This window comes from Grammomys surdaster, unplaced genomic scaffold, assembly GCF_004785775.1.
Source record: "Grammomys surdaster isolate TR1022 unplaced genomic scaffold, NIH_TR_1.0 364, whole genome shotgun sequence".
NCBI classification, from domain to species: Eukaryota; Metazoa; Chordata; class Mammalia; order Rodentia; family Muridae; genus Grammomys; species Grammomys surdaster.
The window spans coordinates 3627085-3645688 of record NW_021604783.1 but is presented as its reverse complement, the minus strand read 5'-3'; the positions used below and the strand labels follow the sequence as shown (position 1 = coordinate 3645688).

At 51.8% G+C, this 18604-nt stretch overlaps 2 protein-coding genes across 4 annotated transcripts in view; one reads left to right on the top strand and one right to left on the bottom strand.

Moving 5' to 3' along the window:
- Window positions 1–10635, bottom strand: part of Dlg4 (discs large MAGUK scaffold protein 4) — a 28050-nt gene extending 17415 nt beyond the window's left edge. For 2 of the 3 annotated variants that reach the window (XR_003712996.1, XM_028780068.1), the window contains exons 1-2: window positions 10161–10273; window positions 2262–2327 (exon numbers count right to left, since the gene is read on the bottom strand). Coding sequence is in view for 2 of the 3 variants with exons in the window: in XM_028780068.1 (XP_028635901.1) it covers window positions 2262–2327; window positions 10161–10190 (96 nt within the window). In the remaining variant the exon portion in view is untranslated. Of the gene's footprint in view, window positions 1–2261; window positions 2328–10160 lie in introns of all 3 variants that reach the window. The other variant, XM_028780069.1, reaches the window with a different exon arrangement.
- A 2668-nt stretch (window positions 10636–13303) lies between these two features.
- Window positions 13304–18554, top strand: Acadvl (acyl-CoA dehydrogenase very long chain). The gene is made up of 20 exons (XM_028780070.1): window positions 13304–13454; window positions 13522–13597; window positions 13863–13928; window positions 14016–14088; window positions 14173–14237; window positions 14329–14463; window positions 15164–15308; window positions 15435–15564; window positions 15653–15778; window positions 16079–16277; window positions 16469–16573; window positions 16971–17057; window positions 17142–17204; window positions 17291–17392; window positions 17469–17566; window positions 17648–17720; window positions 17797–17869; window positions 17972–18044; window positions 18143–18218; window positions 18294–18554. Exons 1-20 carry the CDS (start codon window positions 13393–13395, stop codon window positions 18432–18434), a joined length of 1968 nt encoding a protein of 655 aa, XP_028635903.1. The 5' UTR covers window positions 13304–13392; the 3' UTR covers window positions 18435–18554.
- The last annotated feature ends 50 nt before the right edge of the window (window positions 18555–18604 follow it).

The window sequence follows — 18604 nt, the reverse complement described above, 5'->3', positions numbered from 1 at the left end:
AGAATTGTCCTAGGGGCTTCCCCAATTGCCAGGGCAACCGAAGCCACGTCTCTATGGCAATGAGGTGAGGCTGCCAAGAGACTCCTTCCGGGGGTCCCCAATCTATTTCCTCCTTAGACAACTATTTGAAACCGACCAAGCATGAGGATTCCCAGTCCCCTTCCTAAGCTCTCCCTCTCCTGTAAAGGTCTCTCTTCTCTCTTACTGCTATTTCTCAAGCCCAGAAACTCCCAGCCATTGCAGTCCCCATAATAGATTCCATACCCATGAATCAACTGTCAGTTTCTCCTCCAAGCAAACGCTGTTGTCTAGCCAATAGTCACTGGCTGCTGAAGTCATCCACAATTTCATCCTCTGTGGCACAAGCTTCAGACCTTTCTTATAATTCCTCTCTCTACACTCAACCAATCCCTCCCTAACTATTCTCTGTCTCTACTCTCACCCCACACCCTCCCTAGATCCTTGTCCCCAGCCTTCAGTTTTCCAAAATCTCCCAACCCCCCAGCCCCCCCACCCCGTCACCATTCTCCACCCTGTTCCCTGTCTCCATACCAGCCTTCAGCGCCATCCCCTAGCATCTCCTACCCTCACCTGCCACCTCTCTAAGAGAGCCTCATTATTCCCCTTTACCTCATCCTTGACCGATTAACAGTCTATCCCCCAAATCACAGTCCTCCACTTTCAACCCACTCCCCATTTTCTGTGGCTATTGGGGCATCTCCCATCCCTTGGCTGAAGCCCTGACCTGAGGCTTCCTCTGGCACTCTCCAGCCGCTCATCCCTGAGCTCTGGTACCACGCTCCCCAACATTGTAGTACCACCACCCCTCAAGAACCTCATTCCCCTTCCCACCCAAGACATAATGGCCCCATCTTGCAAAAGACATCTGGAATCTTCTTTTAACTTCCTGGGGTGGGGGTGGGGTTGCACACAAATATTCTCCATGCACTTAATTTTCCTTGATCTCAAGCAGCTTAGTGAACAACCCCAATTCCAGTCTCACCCTCTGTGCTGCGAGACTCTTGCCCTTCCCACCTTCCTCCAACTCCTGCCTTAGCCACTGGCCTGCCTCACCCCTTGGCTCACAAGCACCCCTCTTCTTCTTAGTGAAATGTCAGCAACTGGGGCCCTTTTCCTAGAACATCTCACACTTCTGGGCCCCCAGTATCCTCCTCAACCTCCCAGCTTGTGCCTCTGAAAGAAGAGACTAAGAGAAAGTGGGCTGGGAAATAAAAGGCTTCTCGGGACTAGAGGGGAAAAAAGCACACTGTAAGCACAAAGGGGGAGGGGAAGGGGAACAAACAGGTGGACATATATAATAATGATGACGGGATGCCGGAAGAAGGTGTGGATGGAGGTTGAGACCCGCAGGAAGCAAAAAGACAGAGACAATCAGAAATCGGGAAACTGGGAAAGAAATAGGGAGCTGGAGGACAGACAGAGAGGACTGCTCAAACCAGGAGACGATTGATCAGGCCTCTGTGGCCTGAGCTGGGGATCAGCGAGAGGGGGAAGGAGAAGCATGCGTGGGAGGAAGAGAGAGACAGCATCAAGAACCAGCCAGCCAGCAAGGGGGGAGGGGGTTGCACAGGAGGGGAGCAAAGACTGGAGCACAGGAAGAGGCAGAAAGGACCAAGACTTGAAGTCTCAGTCCAGCCAGATGGAAAGAGCTGGAGACTCGGGAACAGGCAGAGCCAGGCCCAGAGGCGGAGGTTGGGGGAGGAGGTGGGGAAAGGGACGAGAGCAAATGAGGGCACCAGGAGCTTGGAACAGAGCTCTGGACACAGAAAAACTGAAGCGGGGGTTGGGGGTGTGGAGGAATGAAGAGTCCCCTGGCATTGGGGGCACTTTTGGGGGATCCATCTATCCTCTTTAACACACCAAACATACGCAAAGGCATACATTCTGGCTTTAGGTTCCGAACCCACTCCCACTTGCCTAGCCTATTTCACCTCTGTGAGACCAAAGTGTTTCCACCGTCTATTCCCACCCCCAATCCAAAAGCACACACCCCCACCCCAGCCCCAGGAGTCCAAGACCCAGATGCCAGGCCACCCCAATCTTTTCCCCGTAACTCTTGCCCTACCGGCCCTTTGGGGGATTTGCTGCAGCTCCGAGGCTCCGAGGGCAGCACTGGGGAGGGGGCCGCCAGGGTCTCCTACCTTGAGGGGGGAGAGGTGGGCGTGGCCCACGACCCCGTGGACGGCCTCGAGGTGGGACAAGTTCCTCTCCGCCACGTGCACCAGCTCGGGGGCGTTTACCTGGTTGGGGAGGTGGGCCGGGCTGTGTTCCAGAGGGGGCGTGTCTTCATCTTGGTAGCGGTATTTCTGGGGATGGGGACCGAGGCAGCGTCACTAGGCCAGCCCAGAGCCTCTAGCTCCAGGCGCCCGCCTGGACCGCCTCCTTTTCCCAGAGCAGTGCAGTGCGGAAGGCCCTGGGGCCTGACCAACTCCTCCCCCTCCCTCTCCTCCAGCCCATTGGCTCCCCTCTCTCCACCCTCCCGACAGCCCCCTCTCCAGCCAAGGCCTCAGCACCTCTCAGCTCTACCCAAGTCCAGGCTCCATCCTCCAACTTCCGACTCATATCCTATGGCTCTGGCAGTCTACCTCACACCCTGACCGTTGTCTCCATACTTTTCCCAAGCAAGCCTTGATCCACTCCATCCTTTTAAGAGTTCTAGCAGCTGACCCTTGTACCCTAATGTATTCCCAAGTTCTTTGTTCCATCAACATCCCACACTCCCATACTCCACCCTACCCTCAGCACCCCAGCCTCCCCATGGCATCCTCTTCCCCATAAGCAATTGGCTCTCCAGCACCTTGCATGCCTGAAACAGGAACCGAAGTCAGGTACTTCAGCTAGAAAATACTTGCCACCAGTAGCCCTAGAGCAGGACAAGGCTAAACCTGTCCCTCTCTTCCTTCTTTGGCCTCGCTCACTCTCAATTACTCAGCAAAGGGGCCCCAGAAGCTAGCCAGCTAATCCGGATATACTAGACAGGAATGGGATGGGGGAGGAAGCGGAATGGAGGCAGGAAGGCCCAGGTGGGAAGCGGGGGGTGGGGGGGTGCAGAAATGAGTGTCAGGCCCCCTGAAGGAGGAAAACAATACAATGCTCAAACTGAATTTCTGGTCTCCCCCTGACTTCTGGAGGTAAAGGGCTCAACATGACTCCCAATTAGGCAGCCACCAGAACAAGAGCCACTTAATAGCAAAATCAGTAAATAAGATTAACTGGGGGTCAGAGAGAGGCAGCAGCGAACGGTGGTAAGTCAGCCTGGCTCCTTCCACATCTGCCTCCACTATGCCCTTCTAGGCCCTCTCCAGAGTTGAGCCCCACAGAAGCTGAACTGTCAAAACTCCAGACTCAAGAGAAGGGAGAGAGTACCAGATGTAGATCTCCCTCGGGGAGCAGAGAAAACAAAATACAGCTGCTAATACACATGGGCAGAATTTCCCTCCCAAGGTCTCTGAGAAAGTGAGAGTACCAGCATCTGGAGGGCAATAGTAGCAAGACTATGAAGAAGGAAGCGAGTCAAGGACCATCGATGTCTGATGCTGAGTATGATTATGAAAATTCTGAGGATGAGGAATCAGGCTGAGTGTAGATTAAGGATATAGTAAGAGAACTGGGGGAGGCATGTGGTCCTGTCAACAAGACTCTGAGTCCCTGAGGTGCCTAGAGTTAAGCAGCACCCTGAAGTGATAGTGTACGCCTTTAATCCCAGTCCTTGGGAGGCAGAGGCAAGCAGATCTCTGGGAATTCGAGGCCAGCCTGGTCTTATAGAAACTTCCAGACCAGGTAGGGTTACATAGCGAGACACTGTCTCAATAAATAAACAAACAAAAACACTCTACGTGTTTGAAGAGCCTTAAAGAAGAAAAATGGGGCTCACCAAGTGTGGGTCACAGATTTAAAAAACACTAAACTCTCAGTGTTGGTAGCATGGGAAAAGGAGAATATAGAGAAGAAAATCTGGCATGGTAGTATATGCATAAATTTCTCTGTACTCTGGAAGCAGAGGTAGAGGGCTGAGACGTTCAAGGTCACCCATGGCTACATAGTGAGTTCAGGACCAGCCTGAACCTTATTTTAACCCTCTCCTGCCCCCTAAAAGAAAGAGAGGAAAGAAAGTAAGGAGAGTACAGGCATAATAGCCCTTCTTGAAGGCTGAGCTGTCGTCGCTTAGCAGTTCTGACGAGCAGGTCCATTCTGACCACCACACAAGCTGAGGGATAATGCCCCAGACAACAAATGCCAATAGGAGTTGCCCTGAATTCCTGCAAGATAAATTAAGCAGGAGCAAAACTTGCACGTCCCAAGTTTTGGAGACTGAGGAGAACCTGACTCCAATGTCCCTTTATGGTCACCCCACTTAACAGGAAACTTCTAAATCTGAGGAACAGCCAGGCGCACCAAAGAAAATGGAGACGCGGAGGGAGACAAGCATTTATTCTAGACAAGAACCAAAGGAGATCTTTTATCATGGTGAACCCCATATCTCCCTGTTCCATCCTTACGGTGGAGAGGGACTTACGTCTGACACTGTGAGAACTGAGGACCACAGAATGAAGAACCAGAGTTCTCAAAATGTAACTGGAAGAGTTAAAGCCTAGGGTCAGTCCTCAGGAATTGTACAGCCCTCAGGACTCTGCAGGGTAGGAGAACTCTGACACTGCAAACATGGGGCTAGGGAGGTCAACCCCTCTCAGTCCTGGATTACAAAGCAGCTGAAACCAAGCAGGAAGGAGGACACATCTATAACCCACTGAAATGCAGGGCCCTGACTGACTCTTTATGCTACTGAGGCAAGTCTGCACCCCCAACATATTAGGACTTGAAATAAGGACAAGACCTGAGGGTGGGACTCAGATGATGGCCCTGTTGTTCCTTCCCCCTACCTTCAAAGCCCCAGCTGCACAGAATGACCTGGAACCGGGGCTTGTACCCCAAAAATAGAGAGGTGTGGGTTAAAGTGGATAACAAGAGGTACAACCCACTGCGCCTGTTATCAAGAAGTTACAACCCAGAGACCCCACGCCAAGCAAAGGGAAGAGCAACAGCACTTGAAGCTCTTGAGATGGGGGAGTTGGGGGGGGCGGTCTGGGATGAGGGAAGCGGCCGGATCCCATACCGCGGCACGTACCACGCAGAGACACATGGAGGCGAATCTGTTCCGAGTCGACATGGAGAAGGGGAGGGGGACTAAGGGGAGGGTATGGGTGGGATAGCAAGGGTGCTGGGTTGGGGAGGGGGAGGGGCCGAGGGGGCGGGGGCTGCGGCGGCCGTGGCGACAGGAGGCTGCGGCCAGGGAAAGGGGGGGCGGCGCCTGCGCAGTACGGGAGAGCGTCATGATGGGAGAGAAGGGTGAGGGGAGACCCTCTTGGCTACCAACTTCTTTCGATTCCAGCTATTTCCTTACTGTCTTCACCTTCCCACGGTATACTACTGTTTCGACCCCTCTACAGATATTGACACTTGTAAAATTAGCACCTTATCTCTGGTTCTCAGGGACCCCTTATTTCACCTAATTCTGCACCATCCCCAAAACACTGGGCTTCTATTACAAAACCCCACTGGGTCTCTCATCGGTACTGTACTACTAGACTACAGAGGGGGGCAGCAGCATTTCTGTGTATCACTTCTGAGAATCCCTAGGGAGCTCACAAGCCCCCACCCTAAGCCTTTTTCCTGTACACATCCCATAAGGTTCCAGAGCTTCTCTGGCAGAGTCCCTGTAGCCTATCCAGCCCCATTCCGTAACTAGACAATGCTTCTTCAAGATTAAAGAAGCACAGATCTTCGATGTGTCCTCAAATTGATATGCCTTTTAAATCATTTTATCTGTCCCCCCTCCCCAGTCTACGAGTGATGACCTTAACATTAATGTATTAGTATTCTTGGCTAACACAGACATCCAACTAAAGCCTCTTCAAATTTGTTTGGAGTTTCCTCATCCAAATCACTAAACTGAATGATATGCTGGACTTTCTAAGATACCAAACCCCAAACCTCACCAGAACCAATTTTGAGTATTATTTAATCTGCCTTAAAGCAAACCTTCCAAATTCCATTGCAGTTTCTTCAAATTATTCCCAACTCTTGCCCTATATTAAGAATTATTTTATCTTTTACTCAAATTTTTATTACCTTTGCGGTATGTGAGCACACAATTGTGTGTGCTATAGTATGGTATGGAGAGGTCAATTCTAGGGGATTGGTTCTTCTCCTTCTATCATGTGAGTAACAAAGATCCAACTAAGGTTATCAGGCTTAACAGTACATGCCTTTACCCACATCTTACAGCTCCAGTCTGTGTCTCCAATCACACACACTCTCTCTCTCTCTCTCTCTCTCTCTCTCTCTCTCTCTCTCTCTCTCTCTGGCTGGAATCTCAATGTAACAAATTCTTTATGTAGCTGAGGGTGACTTTGAGAATTTCTGATCCTCCTGCCTCCAACATCCACGTCCCAAGTTCTGGGATTACTGACATGAATTTACTATTCTTTTCTTTACCGCTCAAATTAGTAAATTACTTTAGCACTAGAGAGGCAGAGGCAGGCTGGTCTCTGTGAGTTTCAGGCAAGCCTGGCCTACAGAGTGAGACCTTGTCTCAAATTAATAATTTCACCAATGATCTGGACTGCAATTTACAGTGACCCACAAATCTTTCAGAATACCCTAAATTGCCCCATATCACTTCAGTCTTCTATCCTTTCCCAAACTCCTGAACTTGCAAAGCTCTCTCCCAGAGATCCTCCCAGCAAATGTTCACCCCTCTCATGAGGGTTCTCCCCAAATCAGCTGTCTACAGAATATAAAATTCGCACCCAGGGCAAAAGGCGTTAACAGCCTCTATAGACTCTCAACCCTGCACTTATTGGCCTCCCTGTACTTATCAGCCTCTGTTAGGTAAGCCCCCCCCAAGATGACCCCCCCCTCAATGTCCTAGTTTCCTACCTAAATAAAATGCATGGATCCTCAGAAAGAACCAATGCAGAACGGGCTTGAACTCAATTTTTCTTTTTAGTCTAGAAAATACATAGGCCCTGCTTCTCCACCAGTAGACACTATGGACTATCAAGACCCTCTTTCATCCCCCATTTCCTTTTTCCCTCCATTTTCCGTTTCCCTGTTGCCTGGCAACGCAGCAATCAAGGACTTTGCCGTCGCCTAGCAACTGTCTCCCTGGAACATAGAGCTGAGGTAGGAGGGTAACTCTGATGAAATCTGAACAGGCCTCCATCTTAGGAAAATTGAGACGTCATATCTCCAACCCACGGATTCTCCTTCCCAAAGACCCCCGCACCCCGCAGTTACTGGGACTACGGCCACACGAACCGGGTCTCCTTTCCACAAGGAACCACACCCCGCCCCTCCCAGGTCAGCCCCGCCCTCGTTTTGGTAAGGCAACCTAGTCCCTCCCCTTTCTGAGGGTTGTTGCCCGCCTCCTCCGATAGAGTAAGCCGACTCCGCCCACTTGCTCCATGAAACCACGCCTCCCTTCGCTTCCCGCCCATTCGCTCCCCCGGCCTCGCCCACACTATCCTTCCGCCACGCCCCTGTCGACCAATGAATGAAGCTATTGGACACATTGCCCCGCCCCAGCATCTTAGTTTTGCCCAATAAGGACCACTCAGAGGGCTTAACCACTTCGCCTCCAGAGCCCTGGCCAAATGCCCCCTATTTTTTCCCTACTTTCCCCCCAGCCTCCATTTGTTCTGCTCCACCCTCCGCCACCCTCGCCCTGCCCTCAAGTCCGCCACGCAACTTCAGTCGTCGCTGGTTACCATGGCAACTGCGGCAGCAGCGCGGGGAGAAGGGGGAGGGACGGGGGCGGAGTGGGAGAAAGCTGCTCAGTGATAGAGATACTGGCAGAGATCTAGGTACCGAATAAGACTCCGTGATAGCTGTAAAGCAGAGTTTCCACGGAGCACAGAGCTGAGCACATATTAAGTATTCAAAAATGTTCCTTAAATTACTGCAGCAATTTATAAATATAGGCAACGAAAGATGGAAGGGCTATCAAACAGACCAGGAGAGCTCAGTGACTACAAAGGCTGAGCACTCCTAATCCCACTCCCCAGCATTTTCGGAGGGCAGAAGCCATGTGCCCCCTGCTGGTTTCTCCAGGGCCACCCTCCGCTGGCCTGGATAGAGAGGAACCACAACTCCCAACAGTCCTATGGACAACCACACTCTACCATTGAAGGCTCTTGTACCTCAAGGCCTTATGGGAGTTGAAGTCCCTCCATCCTGAGGCAGACAAGTTTTCTGGCCAATGAATATGGCAAACCTGGGTCTCCAAACCTCACTAAGACCCGAATGCATGATTCTCTCTGCAAGCCTCCTACCTTCAGGGTTGCTCAATCATGTGCTCCATCGAACACAGAGATTTGGAGCAGAGAAATGAATAAATGCATCCACCCAGAATAGATACCAGAGCCGTCAAGCCCCTCACCCTTACTGGATTTCATGTGTTCATATCTTAGAAGGAGAACCCACACATTCCAATGGGCTTCCTATATACATCTGTACAAAGGTGATGACAGCTAGGTTGCTAAGGCCGGGGATTAGGCCTAAGGACAGGAGACACAAAGAGCACAGGCAGACAGTGACTGAAAGAGGGCCGGAAGGACTGAGGCACAAAAGTCTACTGAAAACTACAGGGATGAGAGAAGCAGCAACCTGGAAGAAAGCCCAAAACCCACAGACCAGGAGGAAAAACAGCAGCCCTGTAGATGAAGTGAGGGATACGGACCTAAAGTCTTCAGTTCCCAATCTCTAATCATGTCCACACGTGCACAATGCATGTGTACACACATGTGTGAGTTTGTGGCAAGGAACATGTGTGTCCTCAGCTTCCTTCCATAAGAAGCTGCAGTTCCCACTAAATATAACCCCCTCCCCAGCCTGTGACTCACCCGGACCCCGCCTCCCCCGGCCCCCACTTCCTGTCCCACCCCCCAACCCCCAGCTGCCTGCCACCCGCCCAAGCCTCCCTCCACACAGCAGGCATCCAGCTTGCCAGTCCCAGAGTCTGGGAGCAAACGACCTAAGCTTCTTGGGCGTCCATCCCAGATCTCCCACTCTTTCCAGGCTCTGACCACAGGGACACCCTTGAACCCTTGTATGGGTCCCAGCTCCACAAGCCCTGCCCTCTTCCTACACCTTTTTACCCCAGTGGCGTCTTGACCTCACAAGTCTTCGGAGACCCTGACTGAGATCCAGGTGTCCTCCCAAGAGTCAGGGTAACATCCCGGGGCGGGGGGGGGGGGGGGGGGGGGGGGGGTGTGTGGACCGGAGCTAGATAAAATGTGGGAGATGGGAATCCTGGGCGCCTGACTGGGCTACCCCCAAATTTTGTACTACCCACTGGTCCCCTCCTCAATTACCTTCTTTCTAGCCTCCTACCCCAAACCCCTCGGAGATGGCAACCTCAGCTGTTGCAGCTTCTGGCTCCCATGGGAGTACCCGAAATCCTAATCCCACCTGGTCCGTTCTCTCAGGTAAGGCTGTATCAGGCCTCAGCCCTCTGACAACTCTCAGGTCACTCTATTCCACGTAATTAAACTCTAAATGTACAATTCCCTCAAATCAGGAACATCCCAAACATGTCTAGCATAAGATGTTCTATCACCTGAAGGAAGGTCCACCCTTACCTGCTAGTTGACACCGCCAGACAAGCCAGACACTTACAACCAGTAACCTTTACCCTCATGCCAAGAGACCCCCCCCAATTGATCAGCATCTCGAAATGAGCTTTTTTGCCCAGGAAGGAAGACAGCCCTCCCCCAACACACTTCACATAGCCCACCTTCCCACATATATGAGCAGAACTCCCATGTGAGGCAGGCAGGCTTCTCCTTAAATAAATTGCCCTCAAATCATTGCTGGTGAACACCAAAGCCCACCAAGCCACCCCAAACATCAAATTCTCCATTTCTTGATGGTACAAAATGATCACTCCAGGAGGCACCTGTGGCCAAATCCACCGTTTTCTGAGATGTGAACCCCAAAACTAAATCATGACCCCTCTAATACACCTTCCTTCAGATGCTCTCACTCCAGTGCCTGCAGCCCTACATAAGGCCTACCTAACCCTTCTCCACACATTCATTCCCTACTCCCCCTCCCCACTGTTCCCCTGTCATGCTTACCTTGGTTGTCACTATACAGAGACAGTCCATGTTGGGGGGCCTGGCCGCGGCGGCGAGTAGGGGGCTCTGACTTCATTGGAGTTTTGTTCCTCCCCTCGGTGGGTTCTCACCCCTCCCCCCTCCGCACCCCACTTTTGCAGGGGGGGCCAGGATGGGGGGAGGGGTGAGAGGGGAAGGAGAAGGTTGGAGAAGAGAAGGGTAGGGGAGCGTGGAAGGGAGGGGGGACCCTAAAAGGGGCTCCCCAGTGGAGGGGAGGGGGCTTGAGGAGCACACCCCGATTCTCAGGAGGGGCAGGGGCACAGGGGGCTGGCAGCCCCGGAGTTCTGGGGCTGGGGCATGAGCTGGGGTGGGGGAGGGGAACTGGATATCGGGAAGCCCCGGGGTATGCGGGGGTCTTGCCAAACGGCCAGGGGCTAGGGGCCGTGGCGGGGGAGTGGGGTGGGGGGGGTTGGAGATGGCAGCGGCCGATGTAGCCGCGGAGCCGAGGAGGGAAGGGGAGAGAGGAGGAGAGAGGAAGCAGGGGGAGGGAGGGAGGGAGCTAGGAGCCAGAATGGGGGGGTGCCTTGGCAGTGTTAACTCCTTCACTGCTGGCAGGAACCCGGATAATGAGAAAGGCGATAGAAGCTCAAGCAGAGAGGCCCTACAGCAAACATGGAGACCCGGCTAACCTCGGTGATGGCAGCAAAGACAAGGAGGATGGATTTCACTCCTTACAGGGAAAAAGCCCACAGCTGGGATGGGAGCATCCCTGGTTGGTTGAGTGCTGGAGGGAGGCCACAACATGGGGTAAGGGGATGAAGGAGGGGCTGGCAGTAGAGAATCCTGGGGACCTAGTTCTCCCCTAGGAGTCACAGGAAGAAGTCTGAAAAGTAATTAATTATGACCTGGACGTTCTGGTGCTGAAATTGGGGCAATCCAAGAAAGGGGAGAAGAAAGGAGAATGGGTACAGGGCTGGCTGCCCACAGAAAGCACTGTCAGTGCCCCCAGCTCCTCAGTCAGTACTAGGGATCTTGTTGCCAAGGCCCCTAAGTCTCAGTTTAAAATTAGCAAGAATGTACTCGTCCCTCCAGTCCTGTCAGCTCGAGCAGTCAGGAAGCCAGGCACCCACCATCATCACCTTACCTGACTCTCTGAGATGCAAGCTTCATAATAGTCCAGTATGTCTGTCACAGGAACAGAATCAAGTCACCCTCCCAAATCCCAGGCCCCTCTGGCCACCCCTGCAACCCATGGCCTCTGTGTGTCAAGAGAAGCTCCTCTAGCTAGGACAGATGCTGCCGGGGGCACAGCGAGATGACTCTACACAAGCTATAGCCTGGGCCAGATGCTCTGCAGATTTCCAACCAGCTTAGTACCTTTAACAGTTGACCTCATATCCCAGGCCAGCCCTTTCCACTGTGGCCCCTCAGAACACTGGCATTACTCACCCAGCAAGGCCTGGAACAGGTCACTGTGCAGCACTGTGAGGAGGGGAGGTGCCCACCGCAATAATGGGGGGGCCAACAGCCAGAGAGCTGACCTGGGAGCTGGTTAAAAAAAATAAGCAAGTGACAAAGGATCGAGCCACTTACACACTTAGTCACCTAAGGTTTCCCGTTTTGTCTTTTCTTTCTGGACCCCATGGATTCAGGAAGAGAAGGAACTCCTGGACCCCCATCACAGATCCAGATCTCCCCTTCAAAGACCCGTTTTTCACCTCTTGGTCTCTGGGACATCTCTCTTCTCTCGATTTAATCTCCCTAATCCGCCAAGATTGAAGTTGAGCTGCCTTCACCCTACGCAGTTGTAGCTAGTAGACAAGCCGATCAGGGTTCCATTCTTGCCTGAGGCACCAGGGACACTTTGCTCCACATAGTGTGCCTCCCCAAAAGCCAGGCATAATCTAGCTACTTTTCTGAGAATGGGAAAGAGGGTTTTATCTAAGGTAGTCCCAGTAATTCAGAATTAAGCTCTTTTTCTTCCCAGGCCTGACCAGATTTTGAAGTGGGTCAGGGCCGTGACATGGTTCCTTGGGTAAAGGAACTTTTGTTGCCAAGCCTGACATCAGGGTCCCAAATAAAGGTGGAGAGAACTTTGGGAAGCTGTCTTCTGATAAGGGCTTATGCGAGTGCACACACGCATGAAACAAACTTCTAGAGGAGGCTCAAAGGATGGCTCAGCAATTCAGAGCATGGGCTACTCTCAGACAGAGGACCTGTGTTCAGTTCCCAGTGCCCACATGCATGGCAGTGCACACCTAACTGTAACTCCTTTTTTAAAAACAGGGCTAGAGAGTTGGCTCAGAGGTTAAGAGCACTGACTGCTCTTCCAGAGGTCTTAAGTTCAATTCCTAACAACCACAAGGTGGCTCACAATCACCGGATCCAATGCCCTCTTCTGGTGTGTCTGAAGACAGCTACAGTGTACTCACATACATGAAACAAAATTTTTAAAAAGCAAAAAAAAAAAAAAAAAAAAAAAAAAAGCAACCACGTTGGGAGACTCCCAACTTTACTCCACAGCTTCTGGTCTCTATAGGCACTGCACCCATGTGTGCATGCTTATATACAGATACACAGAGATATGCATAATTAAAGTTATTTTTTATATAAAAGTATTCATTTCTGAAGACTAATTTATTTGGAATCTTTACTTTAGCAGGGTCTATGTGGCTTCAAATTCATGGTGGTCATGATTTAGCATCTCCCAAAGTCCATGAGAGACTAGAGGCTCTTACTACGTGCTTTTAGAAGTGTATTGAGTTGGCAAAACCTCCTAGATCTCAGAATTTGCTTAGAGTACACCCCAGCTTGAGTCTGCCATCTCATGCCCCTCTTTATTTGGAGAGATTTCTCGAATAATCCAGGTCTCTGCATTTGCCTTACCTTTCTTTTAACTTTAGCTAGTAAATCTTCCCTCCAGTCTACCTCCAGCCCTCTGGCTGTAGTCACTTAACTCTCTCTCCTTTCTCTCATCTAATCTCTTCCCCTTTTTGGTGGATAAGATTTTTAGATCAGCGGCTCTAAAGACTTTGGGAAAGAAAACGGATCGCTTGAAGATGGATCACCCTAGGTCAAGTAGAATACAGGGACCCGGTACAAGCCAGAACTTCAGTTCCCACCATGCATCGAGGCCCACGACCACGCCCCCATCACGCAGTGCATTGTGGAGCATGAGTCAGGGCCCAGACTCACAACCTTTAGGCAGGCGAGACGCGAGGTCAGTGGTCAAGGCTTCAGCGCGGCTTTGGAGATGCAGTTGGCCCGGATGACCCCGAGCGTGGGGCGACAGCTATTGCGGCTGGGGCCCCAAAGGTCCGTATATAGTAAGGGGACAGTGGGTCTGGGAACCAGGGCAGGACTGAACCCCGACTCCTTACAGCTCGCGATCTACTGTGCTTCAGGGACAACCCCGGCCTACCTCTACCCAGCGACTTTATGCCAGTGAGGCCACTCAGGTAAGTGACAACGGGTGAGGGAGAGGGACGTAGAAATGGGAGTTGCCAGCTCCCACTAGCCTGCGACCGACAGGGGTCTCTCTCTTCGTCCCAGTCACCTGGTGACAGAGCTGTCACTGAAAGTAGGGGAAAGGGCAAGGCAGGGTGCCCTAATAAGAAAGTAAGGGAAAAGACACTGAACGCACTTCTTAGACCTAGCGCTTCCTCGTGCACACTTTTAAAGACACATCTCCAGCCTCACTGCTCTGCCCTTTTTTTTCTCCAGGCAGTTCTGGACAAGCCAGAAACCCTCTCCTCTGATGCTTCCACCAGAGAAAAACCAGCCAGGGCTGTAAGTGACCGGAAATTAGGTTACAATTATTAACCAGGAATAAGAACACCCCAAGCACTCCCTGAGAATCTTTCCTTCCTTACCCAGGAATCTAAGTCCTTTGCGGTGGGGATGTTCAAAGGCCAGCTTAACACTGACCAGGTCTTCCCATACCCATCTGGTAAGTAAAGGCTTAAGTCAATGGCAGTGTGGACAGGGTAACCCTTCCTGCCTGACTAGCCTGTTCTCCTTTCTCATCATGCAGTGCTCAATGAAGAACAGACACAATTTCTCAAAGAACTGGTAGGACCAATGACCCGGTTCTTTGAGGTAAGGAATGACCAGGGCACAGTCCCTCCTGGGGTAAGATGTTAAGGAGCTTAAAGGAGCCTCTGATTATGAGATCCTATCCCTTGCCCAGGAAGTGAATGACCCTGCCAAGAATGACTCCTTGGAAAAGGTGGAGGACGACACTTTGCAGGGACTCAAGGAACTGGGGGCATTTGGTCTGCAAGTACCCAGTGAGCTAGGTGGTTTGGGCCTCACTAATACCCAGGTGAGAGGCTCCCCCTTGTTAACTAATATCCCTCAGTGCTCCAGCTTTGGCAGACTCACCACCAGGGCCAAGCCAGTAGCCAGAGGTACTGTCTGCCTGCCCTATTTCTCAGCTGTGTGCACATCTTCCCCTGAGCCATGATCTGTGTGCAGCCCACTAGGACCATGGACCTACCATGGTTCCCAAGTCTTTAGGGACTGTGAGGCAACACAGTAGGCAACCTTCCCATCAAGTTCAAGGGCAGCTGGGCACAGTGGTGCACACTTTTAATCCCAGAATGGAGGCAAAAGCAGGCGGATCTCTGAGTTCAAGGCCAGCCTGGTCTACAGAGGGAGTTTCAGGACAGTCAGGGCTCCACACAGAGAAAGCCTGTCTAGAAAAACAACCAAAAAATACTAAAAAGTTTCAGGCTAGCTGAAGCTACATGAGACTGTCTCAAAAAAACAAAAAGTTCTCTAAGACCTTTGATGTCCCTGCTCCTGCTGTCTTCTTAGGAAGAGTCCAGGGCCTCATGCATGCTAGGGAAGCAGCCTACCTGTGAGCCACATCACCAGTCTCCCTGTGCCCTTTGTGACTCCACTTCACTCCTCATGCTCTGAGTAGAGATGGCCCAGACCAGGCTCCACCCTGTTGCCCATTCTTTGTTGAGGACAAGTTCAGTGCAGCCAGCTACAATCCCAGATGCTTCCTTTCCCTCCAGTATGCTAGATTGGCAGAGATTGTGGGCATGCATGACCTTGGTGTTAGCGTTACCCTGGGAGCTCATCAGAGCATCGGTTTCAAAGGCATCTTGCTCTATGGCACAAAGGCCCAGAAAGAAAAATACCTCCCCAGAGTGGCATCTGGTAAGGCAACCTTAAGAGACCCAGGGGTAAGGAGTACAATACTGCTCATGGTGTTACAAGGAACCGCCTGGGGGTGCGAGGGGCCACGACTTTGGTGGTCAAAGTGAACCAAGTCTCTCCCCACAGGGGAGGCTGTGGCGGCTTTCTGCCTAACGGAGCCCTCGAGCGGGTCTGATGCAGCCTCCATCCGAAGCTCAGCTGTACCCAGCCCCTGTGGAAAGTATTATACTCTAAACGGAACCAAGATTTGGATCAGGCAATCTTCCATTTCTCTTCTTCCCTTCAGCCCAGTGTCCTGACCCTGCTGCCCTGAACCCTTTACTAACCACCTCATTCTTCCACAGTAACGGGGGCCTGGCAGACATTTTCACTGTCTTTGCCAAGACGCCAATCAAAGATGCAGCCACAGGGGCCGTGAAAGAGAAGATCACAGCTTTTGTAGTGGAAAGGAGCTTTGGAGGGGTTACCCAGTGAGTGTGGGGCAAATCAGCAGATTCAAGGAAGGGGACAGCACTGGGCTCTCAAAAGCAGTCATTACAGGCCACACCGGGGCTATCTCTGTATGAGAGCCATAGGAGATTAGCCGTTTCTCTCGGGGAACACAGGGTAACAGGCCATAGCTAGAATATCTGTAGCCCTCAGGGTACGTGGGCAGTACCTGTATCCTTTTTATAGTCTGAGGAGTTCTTCCCTGATCATGAGAACTGAAAAGGGCATTTTCCCTTACAGCAACTTGTTCACACCTCAACTTTCCTGCCCTGCTTTTTCAGTGGGCTCCCTGAAAAGAAGATGGGCATCAAAGCATCTAACACATCAGAGGTGTACTTTGATGGGGTGAAGGTGCCATCAGAGAATGTGCTAGGAGAGGTGGGAGATGGCTTCAAGGTTGCTGTCAACATCCTCAACAATGGAAGATTTGGGATGGCTGCAACCCTAGCAGGCACCATGAAAGCCATCATTGCCAAGGCGGTGAGTCCCAGCTCAGTCCCTAGCTAGCCTGAAGGAACTGCCCTCTGCACATGTCCCTGAGTACCTTGCAGAACTCCTGTATCAGAGCCCCGACACATGCATGCATACTCACACATCAGCATAGTTAGGTCTCTAGCCCATCCTGGTGGAGACTGCAGAACTACAGTGGGGTTACATGCACCTTCTTTCAGGTTGATCATGCTACTAATCGTACCCAGTTTGGGGACAAAATTCACAACTTTGGGATGATCCAGGAAAAGCTGGCTCGGATGGCTATTCTCCAGTATGTGACTGAGGTAAGGGCCTCCTTTGTCCCTTCCCTGGAGTCCTGTGGCTTTCTTCACAGTTGGGTCAGACTACAACCCCCAGCAGCACCTGGGGCAGTGGGTCTCCAGCTTTACACCAATGCCCTAGGGGATGCGAGGAGGCATAGTCAATTCGCTCTGGAGAGTAGTGCTGCTCTGCTAAGTGCTTCCCAGATGTACTAAACACTGATGTTAACCCACCCTTTAAGAAGTCTGAAGCCTCGAAGCCCCGGATTTACCAAATCAGAAAGTCAAATATTGGATGTGTTTGACCTGACCGCTGGGTTAAAGTGAATGCAACGGTTGGGGAGGAGATCGGAGCTGGTCTTAAGCTGTCTGATACAGCCTTTCCTGTTTTCTTCCCCGTGTCCCAACCATGCCTCCTCAGTCCATGGCTTACATGCTGAGTGCCAACATGGACCAGGGATTCAAAGACTTCCAGATAGAAGCCGCCATCAGCAAAATCTTTGGCTCGGTGAGGACCCAGCATGATGGAAGGGCGGGGTCCAGTTTAGGACCTCAGCTCCAAAACCAAACTCATGTGGTTCTCTGTCCTCAGGAGGCGGCCTGGAAAGTGACAGATGAGTGCATCCAAATAATGGGGGGCATGGGCTTCATGAAGGTATGGAGTATTCCTCAGCAGGAGGCATCTGTTCAGCGTGGACAGGCACATCTCAACAGAGGTTTGTGTGTCTTGTCATGGGCCAGGAACCAGGGGTAGAGCGTGTGCTCCGAGATATTCGCATCTTCCGGATCTTTGAAGGGGCAAATGACATTCTTCGACTGTTTGTGGCTCTACAAGGCTGTATGGTAAGATGAAGGAGAATCAGGGAGAGCAACTGTGAAGGACACTGAGTACTCACTGTCAGACCCTCCTCCCCCACAGGACAAAGGAAAGGAACTCACTGGGCTTGGCAATGCCCTAAAGAATCCTCTTGGAAACGTTGGCCTCCTGATGGGAGAAGCAGGCAAACAGCTGAGGCGGTAAGCTTAGGGGCCAGGGCCAGGCCAGGGGGAGACAAGATGGTATGCCACAACTGACCAGTCACTTCCATCTCCTCCTAGGCGGACAGGAATTGGCAGTGGTCTGAGTCTCTCAGGAATTGTCCACCCAGAGTTAAGTCGCAGCGGTGAACTGGTAAGTGAGCTTTAGAGCAGAGCCTGTGGTGGTGCGATGCCGTTCTCTCCTGAGCTCTGTGACCCTGTCTCTTCAGGCAGTGCAGGCTCTGGATCAATTTGCCACCGTAGTGGAAGCCAAGCTGATGAAGCACAAGAAAGCGATTGTCAGTGAGTGAACTCTGCAACCCCTTCCCTCCCTCCCTCCCTCCCTCCCTCCATCCCTCCCTCCCTCCCTCAAACTGATAACCCCCACCCTCATCTACCTGACAGATGAACAGTTCCTGTTGCAGCGACTGGCAGATGGAGCCATTGACCTCTATGCCATGGTGGTGGTTCTCTCCAGGTAAGAAGACAGAGTGGGAAGCTTGGCGAGTTTGAGCCATAGAGTAGCTGGGCCAGCACCATAACTCAGGGTTATTTTAACTTCCTGTTTCCTTACAGAGCCTCAAGATCCCTGAGTGAGGGCTACCCGACAGCTCAGCATGAGAAAATGCTCTGTGACAGTTGGTGCATTGAGGTAAGCCTTGGAGCTACCCAGTACAGGTGGGCATTCAAGGTACAGGCCTGACCCTCTCCTTCCCTCTCTCTCCAGGCTGCAACACGGATCCGAGAAAACATGGCCAGCCTGCAGTCCAACCCTCAGCAGCAGGAGCTCTTCCGCAACTTCAAAAGCATCTCCAAGGCCATGGTGGAGAATGGAGGCCTGGTCACCAGTAACCCCCTTAGAGTCTGAAGACTTCTAACGAGACCCTAGCATGGTTATGTGCCTTCTCTTATGCCAAAACACAGGCCCCCTTTATGGGGGCACTGGAGTACTTACTGCCTTAAAAACAATAAATTTTCTACCAAGTCACTCTCCTGCTGAAATTCACTGGCCCCTCCTCTCCACTGCCTGCCTCCCAA

What these genes read in the sequence shown, in the direction of transcription:
- Acadvl (XM_028780070.1), top strand. Translation starts at nt 13,393, where the DNA reads ATGCAGTTGGCCCGGATGACCCCGAGCGTGGGGCGACAGCTATTGCGG. An exon ending in GAGAAAAACCAGCCAGGGCT is followed by an intron (nt 13,929 to 14,015) that starts GTAAGTGACCGG and finishes TTCCTTACCCAG; the next exon opens with GAATCTAAGTCCTTTGCGGT. An exon ending in TTCTCCAGTATGTGACTGAG is followed by an intron (nt 16,574 to 16,970) that starts GTAAGGGCCTCC and finishes ATGCCTCCTCAG; the next exon opens with TCCATGGCTTACATGCTGAG.